The sequence below is a fragment of the Lontra canadensis genome, unplaced genomic scaffold (genome assembly GCF_010015895.1).
Source record: "Lontra canadensis isolate GAN:19392208 unplaced genomic scaffold, GSC_riverotter_1.0 scaffold168, whole genome shotgun sequence".
Classification (NCBI taxonomy): Eukaryota; Metazoa; Chordata; class Mammalia; order Carnivora; family Mustelidae; genus Lontra; species Lontra canadensis.
The window spans coordinates 196,894-206,574 of record NW_022631162.1 but is presented as its reverse complement, the minus strand read 5'-3'; the positions used below and the strand labels follow the sequence as shown (position 1 = coordinate 206,574).

The window sequence follows — 9,681 nt, the reverse complement described above, 5'->3', positions numbered from 1 at the left end:
AACAGTCCCGCATTCGTGATCTTTCCCGTGTTTGCAGTGCTTGGGCAATTCTGGATGGCGCTACCATAAACATTCTCTTCGACAATGCACGCATACTTTCCTCAAGGTTATTTCTCAGCGTTGGAAATGCGGGGACGAGGGTATGTGCTTTTTAAAAACCCTAGCATTATTTCCTCACTTTGATCACAGGGCAGGAAAATTTGATTAGTAGTTAAAATGGGTACTTCCACTTCCTTTTTTCTAATTCACTAGGCATCTTGCTCTCTGTAAAAGAAATTTTTCAGATGTGGTCCTTGGGGCTGCTGGGCCGTGTACTACTCTCAGATCAAAACCAACCCTGTTTCTCCTGAGAAAACCACTCTTTTGGTCTCAGCCCTGGGCAGGCCAGGTCTTCATGCTGCTGTGGGTGTCAGTGCTGGTCCTGGGTGAGTAGAAATTCTCAATGGGGTCCCCGGGTAGGGCAGGGACAGCCTCTCTCTCCCCCTGGGCCTGGTCCTTCTTACAGCTCAGACATTCTTTCCTGTGTGGGGAAATTATATTCTCAGGATTCACCATCCAGTTCAGCGGTTTCTCCCTTGAGGCTGAAGGAGTGGTCAGAGCAGGATAAACCTTCAGTCCTACAGAGGGGGAAGCCTAGTGACCCCAACAGTTAAGGTCCTAGTCATTGCTTTTCTACAATAAATATTACTTCAAGAAGTCCAGAAAACGTATGATGTTTGCTTGTTCCTATTGCCTTACTTACAGAAGACCTTCCTTTTCTCTCTGCAAAGGACATACACTTACTGCTTGTATGACAAGCCCAGGTCGTGGTCCTGGGCAGGGGAGGGCACGGTCTCTAACACAAAAGATGTCTCCTTCCCCTGTACTCAGATGCAAACCACAGCAGTGATGGGAGGATAAAGAACACAGGGGATGGGAGGGACCCGGAGGGGAGGTAGGTAAGGCACGAGGAAAACCTAAGGCAGGTGACATTCTTTTCCCCCAGGCTTATTGAAGTGTAATTAACAAATAAAAATTGTACATACTTAAGATGTAAAAGGTGACATTTTGATATAATATATTATTAAAATAAGTACCATGATTGAGCTAATTAACATTTCCATCTTTTCACTTCACCTTTTGTGAGTGTTTGGTAAGAACTCTCAGAATCTACTCTCCATGCAAATTGCAAGTATACATTACTATTAACTATAGTCATCGCTGTGCATTAGATCTCCAGAACTTATTTATCTTGTAAACGAAAGTTTGTTTCTTTTGACCAACGTCTCCCCGTTCCCCTACCACCTGGAAAACACCAGTTTATTCTTTGCTTCTGTGTCAACTTCAGGTTCCACATGAAGTGAGGTCATGCAGTATTCACCTGGATCTGGCTAATTTCACTTACCTTAGTGTCCTCTCGGTCCATCCACGTTGTCACAACAGCAGGATTTCCTTTTTTGAGGCTGAATAATATTTCATGGCGTATCTGTGCCATGTTGTCCTTATCTACTCATCGGATGGTAGATATTTAAATTGTTTCCATATACTGGCTATTGTAGAGAATGGGGCAGTGAGCACAGGAGTGCAGGTGTCTCTGGGAGATACTAGTATCATTTCCTCTGGATGCATATCCAGAAGTGGGATTGCTCGGTCATATGGTAGTTTTATTTTTAAATGTTTGAAGAACTTTCATGCTGTTTTTGCACAATAGCTACTCCAAGTACATTCCCACCAACAGCACACAAGGCTTCTTTTCTCCGCTTCCTAGACAATGCTTGTTCTCTTCTGTCTTTGTGATAATAATCAATCTGACAGGTGTGAGGTGATGTCTCACCTCATTATGGGTTTTGATTTGCATTTCCCTGATGATAGTGATGTTGAGCATCTTTTCATATACTTCTTGACCATTTGTATATCTTCTGTTGAGAATATCAGTTCAAGTCCTTACCTGTTTGTTTTGGGTTGTTTTTTTTTTTTTAAGAATTTATTTATTTATTTATTTGACAGAGAGAGATCACAAGTAGGCAGAGAGGCAGGCAGAGAGAGGGGGGAAAGCAGGCTTCCCACTGAGCAGAGAGCCCAATGCGGGGCCTGATCTCAGGACCCTAAGATCATGACCTGAGCCAAAGGCAGAGGTTTCAACCCACTGAGCCACCCTCCTTACCTGTTTCTTAATGAGTCTGTTTTCTTGCTGATATGTTAGAGTTCCTTATACACGCTAGATATTAAGCCCCCTTATCAGATAAATGGCTTACAAATATTTTCTCCCATTCTGCTAGTTACCTCTTCATGCTGTTGACTATTTTCTTTGCTGTGCATAAACTTTTTATTTTGATGCAATCCCATTTGTCTATTTTTGTTCCCTGTGCTTTCGGGGTCATACCCAAAAAATCACATCCAAGACCAATGCCAAGAAGATTTCTACCTATGTTTTCTTCTGGCAATTTTATAGTTTTGGGCCTTGTATGTGAGTCATTAATATACTCAAGTTTCTTTTTGTACATGGTGAGATATAAGGGCCCAATTTTTTTCTTCATGTGAATATTCAGTTGGACCAACATATTATACAAAAGACTATTATTCTTTCCCCACTCTGTGTTCTTAGCACTCTTGAAGACCAGTCGACTGTAAATGTGTGGATTTATTTCTGGGTCCTTGATTCTGTTTCATTGCTCTCTATGTCTACTTTCATGGCAGTTTTGGGTTACTACAGTTTTGTAATACAGTTTGAGGTGGAGAAGTATGATGTCTCCAGTTTGGTTTTCATTCAGTATTGCCTTGAATCTTACAGTCTTCTGCAGCTCCATATAAGTTTTGGGATTCTTTTTTCGAGTTCTGTGAAGAAGTACCATTGGAATTTTGATAGGGATTACATCGAATCTGTAGATTGCTTTGTGTAATATGAACATTTTAACATATTAGTTGTTCCAAGCCATAAACCCAGGATGTCTTTATATTTATTTGTGTTTTCTCTAATTTCTTTCATTGTTTTGTAGCTTTCAGTATAGAGATTTCTCACCTCCTTGGTTAAATTTATTCCTAAATATTTTATTCTTGTTGATGTTATTGTAAGTAGGATTGTTTCCCTCTTTGCTTTTTCAAATAGTTTCTTGCTCGTGTATGGAAATGTAACTCATTTTTGTGCATTAACTGTGTGTCCTTCAGCTGTACTGAATGTGTTTTTTAGTTCCAACAGTTTTTTGGCCGAACCTTTCGGGTTTTCTATATATAGGATAATACCATCTGCGAACAGACCACTTTACTTCTTCCTTTCTGATTTGGATGTCTTTTATTTCTTTTTCTTGCCTAATTACTCTGGCCAGGACTTCCAGCACTATACTGAATAGCAGCAGCAAGAGAGAGCATTTTTGCCCTGTTCCTGATCTGAAAGGAAAAGCTTTAGCTTGTCACCATTGACTATGACATGAGTTGTGGATTTGTCATATAAGGAGATAATTTCCTTCTAGACATAATTTGTTGAGTTTTTTTTATCATGAAAGTAGGTTGAATTTTGTGAAATGTTTTTATGCATCTATTGAGATAACTGTTAGATTTTTACCCTTCCTTCTGCTAATTTAGCATATCCATTTATTGCCTTGCACAAGTTGGATCAACCCGGGGTAAATTCCACATGACCCTTTCACTACACTGTTGAACTCAGTTGCCCAACATTTAGGATTTTTTTAGATCTTAAAATTTTTTAGATGCTTATCAGAGATATTGGCCTGCAATTTTGCTTTCTTGTAGTGTGCTTGTTTGGCTGACCTCAGGAAGTGTGTTTAGAAGTGTTCTCTCCTCTTCAGTCCTTTGGAAGAGTTTGAGAGGGTTGGAGTTAATTTTTTAAATGGTAGAATTCACCAGCAAAGTTATCTGATTCTGGACTGTTGTTTTTGTTGTTGCTGTTGTTGTTGTTTTAAGATTTATTTATTTGAGGGAGAGAGAATGTGAGTCAGGGGAGAGGCAGAAGGAGGGGAGAGAATCTCAAGCAGACTCCCCATTGAGGGCAGAGCCTGGCACGGGCTTGATCTCATTACCCTGAGACCATGACCTGAGCAGAAATCAAGAGTCAAATGCTTAACCAACGGAGCCACCCAGGCACCCCTTTGTTGTGTGTGGTGTTGACTAACACGTAAATCTCCTTACTTGTTATCAGTCTGTTCAGATTTTCTATTTCTCCATGATCCAATCTTGGTAGGTTGTATATTTCTAGAATTTATTGATTTCTTCTAAGTTTTCCAATTTGTTGGTGTATACTGCTCATAGCAGTCTTTGTTTATATTTCTGTGGTATTAGTGACGCCTCCTCTTTCATTTCTGATTTATTTGAGTCTTCTCTCTTTTTTTCTTGGTCTATCTTAAGATTTGTCAATGTATCTTTTTTTAAAAAATAGCTCTAGTTTTGTTCTTTTCTATTGTTTTTTTAAATTTTCTATTTGATTTATTTCTGCCCTAATTTTTATTATTTCCTTTCTTCTGCCAACTTTGGGCTTCCTGAGTTGTAAAGTTAGGTTTTTTACTTGGGAACTTCATCTTTCTCTTAAAGTAGGCGTTAATCACTATTAACTTTTCTCCTCGAATCTCTTTGCTGTAGTCCGTAAGTCTTATGATGTGGTGTTTCCATTTTTATTTTGCTCAAGATATTTTCTGATTTCCCTTTCAATTTCTTCTTTAACCCACCAAGTGCTCAGGAGTATGTTGCTTCGCTTTCATTATTTCCAGTTTCATCCATTAATGATTTCTAGTTTCACACCATTATGGTCAGAAAACTCAATCTTCTTATGTTTGAGACTTGTTTTGTGACCTAATATATAGTCTATGCTGGAGAATGTTTCGTGTTCACTTGAGAAGAATGTGTGTTCTGGTGCTGTCGGATATCATGTTCTATATATGGCCATTAGTTTTACATATTAGATACCTACACCCTTTGGTCTACAGTGTTGTACAAGCCTGCCATTTCCTTTATTGATTTTCTGTCGGAATAATGTACCCACTGTTGAAAGTGGGTTATTCAAGTCCCCTACTATTATTGTATTGTTACCTATTTCTTATTTCAGTTCTGCTATTTGTTTTATATATTTAGGTGCTTTCATAAAAGGTGCACATATATTGTATATCCTCTTGATGAATTACCCACCTTATCATTGTATAGTAACTTTGTTTCTTGTTACAATTTTTGAATTAAGATTTATTTTGTCCGGTAAAAGTAGAGTCATTCTTGCTGTCTTTTGGTTACCATACCCATGGGATATATTTTCCATCCTTTTACTTTGAGCCTATGTGTGCCCTTAAATCTAAAATGAAACTCTTGTAGGTGGCATATAGTTGTATTGTTTATTCATTCAGCTGACCTATGTTTTTTACTTGAAAATTTAATCTTTTTAAATTAAAAGTATTTATTTATAGGTAAGGACTACAATTGTCATTTTTTCATTGTTTTCTGGCTATTTTGCAGTTCCTTTTTTTTTTCTTTCTTCCTCTCCTGTTGTCTTCCTTTGTGATTTGATTTTTTTTTTTTTGTAGTGGCATGCTTTGATTACTCTCTTTTTATCTGTTGTGTATCTATTATAGTTTTTTTTTCTTTGTGATTACCATGAGGCTTGTAGAAAGCCATCATCAATGAGATTAGTATCCTTAGTATCCCTATAGAAGAGCCCAGAGACAGCTCTCTCACCCTTCTGCCCTGTTACATGAGAAGATGTCCATCTATGATGATGTGTGCCCTCCCCAGAAAGGAATCTGCTGATGCATTGATATTGGACTTTCCAGCCTCCAGAACTGTGAGAAATAAATTTCTGTTGTCCATAGCCACTCGCTATGGTATTTTTATCATAGCAAACTGAATGGACTAAGATACTGTATTTAGAGTATTCTGAATTTGACCATGTATTTACCTTCACCAGGGAGTTTTATACTTCTGTGTGTTTTTATGTCCCTAATTAGTGTCCTTTCTTTAGTGTTCTTGAAGAACTCCTTTTTGCTTTTCTTGTAAGGTGGGTCTAGTGATGGTTAATTCCCCAGTTTTTGTTTGTCTTGGAAAGTCTTTATCTCTCCATTTTTGAAGGACAGGTTTGTTAGGCATAGTATTTTGATTGATGGGGTTTTTTCTTTTCTTTCAAAGTTTTGAATATATCATCCAACTCTTCCCTGGCCTACAATATTGCTAAAGAAATCCACAACAAATCTTATGGGGGTTTCTTTGTATGAGATTCCATAATGAGTCATTTTTCTCTTACTGATTTCAAAACTCTCTGTGTCTTTGACTTTTGAGAATTTGAATATGATGTGTCTTGGCTTAAACTTTTGATGTTCAGTCTATTGGGGGTTCTTTAGGGATCATGAATCTCGATACCCATTTGTCTCCCCAGATTCAGGAAGTTGTCTGTCATTATTTCTTTAAATAATCTTTCTGCCTTCGTTGTCTGCTCCTTCTGGGACTTCAATAATATGTATATAGATTCACTTTTTGTTATTCAATAAGTCACTCGAGCATTTTTCACTTTCACTTTCTTTCTTTTCTTTAGGTTCTTCTAACCAGATAACTTCAAATGCCCTGTCTTTAAGTTTGCTTATTCTTTCTCCTGAATGATCAGTTATGCTCTTGAAGGTCTCTATTGAGTTTTTCAGTTTGGTTATTTTATTCTTTAGTGCCAAGATTTCTGCTTGAGTCTTCTTGTTTTCTATTTCTTTGTTAAACTTCAGGTTTTGTTTATATATTACTTTCCTGATTTCATTTCATTGTGTCCACTTATAGCTCACTGAGCTCAAAACTATTATTTTTAATTCTTTGTCAAGCAGTTCATGGATCTCCTTTTCTCTAGGGTCAGTTGCTCGAGCTTCATTAATTTCCGTTGATGTTGTCATAATTTGCCTGACCCTTCATTATCTGTGTAACTTTGCACTGGCGGCGTCTGTTTATTCAGAAGAACAGATAACTTTTCAGTATGGTTTTGGCAGGTAAATTCCATCTGCTGCTTCCCTGGACTTACGGGACTGCCTCCAGGATCATGGTTGAACAGGGCTGGAGCTGGGTCTCATGGCCATTGCTGGGCCTGCAGTTGGGCCCACAGTTGTCAAACCTCTTACCAGGGGAATGAATGGGTGTGATTTCTGCTGGGTTCCTGAGTATTCTCCCAGTGGGTTCTTAGCTGGATGACCAAGACTACCTCTAGACTGCAGTAAAGTGGGACTGGAGCTGGGTCACAGGACTGCCTTAGCAATAACAGTCAAGTGTGAGATCAGTGGGCCTGCTACTGGGGCCTGGATAAAGATGGTTCCTCTTGGGTCCCTTAGAAATAGGACCTAGAAGCAAGACCATGGACAAACTGGACGGGAGTTGAGTCCACAAAAAGATGAAGTCGCTCTAGGTATGCAGGTGGGTTCATAGTCAGTGAGGCTTCATCCAGGGCATGTGCCTGCCTTCTCAAAGTGATCCTCCTTGGTCTCGGGCTCCAGTGGGATTTTGCAATCTCCTATCTAGCTCTTAAAGCTCCTCACTTTTTTCTGTGGATGGCTCCAAAATATGGGTGTCTGTGGGAGACACAGGCTGTAGACCTCCTATTCCATCATCTTGCTCCTGCATTTCTGGTACTTGACATTCTAATTGCACCTGTGGGTGTAGTTCAGTTTCTATCAATTCACACATATAAATGGGCGTGTTTTTACCAAAGTTGAAATTATTAGAATAAAATATATTTATTCATTTATTTAAAAAAATTTAGTAATGTTTAAGTACAGCACTGCACTAGGTGCTGAGTATGATGGGAAAGCATGGGAGGTAGCATTTCTGTGCTTAGAAAGCTTATGATATAAAAGGCCCTCCAGCCAGTCCAGTGTACAAGAAACATCCACTTAACAAGATCCCAGTTAAATGATTGTCCAAATTTACCAGTGATGGTGCAAACAAATAATAAACTATATGCCAAGAAGTTGGTAATGACTTCATGAGACAGAGGGAGAGTAGGAGCTGGAGGGGGCAGGGATGGAGCAGGACACAACATAAGAAAAAAGACCCCATGAAAGCTGCATGAAACACTCCAGAAGTAGGAAGCACATCCCAGTGTAGTACCAACACAAAAAGACAGGATCTTCCAGAAGCACATGCTTTGGGACAAAACAAGATGTGTTCAAACAAGAGGCTCAAAACTTCATTCTGCTACCTACTAGGTGCTTAGACCAGTTTATGGCCTATAAATGGGGATAATCATAGAACTTACTTGATAAGGATATTGACAAGATAACATGAAATAATATATGTGGAAGTCTACCACATAGGAAACACTCAGAAAAGTTCTAGCTACATTGAAAACAACACAAATTCCACAGTGGCCAAGATATTTGGGTAATGACAAATAATCCATTGTTCTCTATAAAAACACTTAGGTTTGGATTACTTCTCCATCACCCTCATATGGAGAGGGATAATATCTCTCTTGCCTACTGATGGATTTCATTTGCCCTATCCAGTCCCTGGCATATAGTTGACATTGCAAAAATTTGTGTTGAGTAAACCAAATCTGTCCCTCATCTGAAATGTCTAAGCGATTTATAAATTTGCCAATTTTTCCTCCTCTGTCTATTACCCATTTCTCAAGACCATATCCTCCTATCTCTGTTGACTGACCTAGTTAATTAATTTTTACTCAATAAATAAATATTCTATAAATATTTATGGAATATCTCTTATATGCCAGGCACTGTTATAGGTCGGTGGGGGGCATATCATGAATATAAAAAGTTCCTGCTCTCACAGAACTTCTTTTCTAGAGAAGGGAAAGTAAAGTAAAAAAAAAGAAAAATTTTTGGATAAACACTCTGAAGAAAATTAAACATTATTATCTCTTCTCCTGCCTTCTAATCAGTCTCTCTGCTTCGCATCTGTTCTCACTGACGTCTACCCACTGTCACAATGTTCCATCTAAGTTTCAAATTCTAACTTTGTCACACTCTACTTAAAGACTTTCCATGCCTCTTGGTTATAATAATAAAACTGCAGCTTTCATAATAAAGCCCTAGCTACTTACCCCCATGACATGAGCCATGCATGCCTCTCTCACTTGACTCCCCCTCAGTCCCTACCTTCCAAAACTCCACCTTAACCCCTGAACACCAGTGCTGTTTCTTCACTTCCGTGCCCTTTCTGCCTCTATTACTCTCTCCATCACCTCTTGCCATGCACTGACATCTTTGCCTGGCTGAATCCTATGTGTTCACTCATTTTTCTCAAGCATCACAGTGTCAGGCACCTGTCATAGCCCCCCTCCCCCATCACACACTCACACATACCCCACACACTGGCAGGGATGGTCCTTCGGCCCACAAGCTGCTCTGTGTGTACTTCCATTGTACTTACATTCTATATTATAATTATATAATTTTGCTTCATGTTTCTGCTTCCACCTTCTGTCAACTGCTTACCAGAAGGCACCATTTTTTGCTCACCTTAGAAGTCTAAGCACAATAAATAGTATATAGAGAGACATTTGACAAATGTCTATTAATTTTTTAAAAAATGAATTTCTAATGAAGGAAATAATAAATGGATAGGAAAAAGAAACTGGGATTACTTTTGAAAATGAAAAAGAAACAGGCATTACTTTTGAAAATTTTTGGTCTGTGTTCATCTCTGGCTTTTTTTTTTTTTCAGCTCCTGTCAGTGGACAATTTGGTGAGTTCTCCTTTCTTTTGCTCTTCAGTGTCCCTGGAT

The 9,681-nt window shown here is 38.6% G+C and overlaps 1 protein-coding gene across 3 annotated transcripts in view; it reads left to right on the top strand.

The window, feature by feature from the left end:
- The first annotated feature begins 295 nt into the window (after positions 1-295).
- The window catches only part of FCRL5 (Fc receptor like 5), a 31,768-nt gene continuing 22,382 nt past the window's right edge, over positions 296-9,681 (top strand). For all 3 annotated transcript variants that reach the window (XM_032845707.1, XM_032845706.1, XM_032845705.1), the window contains exons 1-2: positions 296-425; positions 9,622-9,642. In XM_032845707.1, coding sequence (XP_032701598.1) covers positions 395-425; positions 9,622-9,642 — 52 coding nt within the window. In that variant the 5' untranslated portion in view covers positions 296-394. The remainder of the gene's footprint in view (positions 426-9,621; positions 9,643-9,681) is intronic.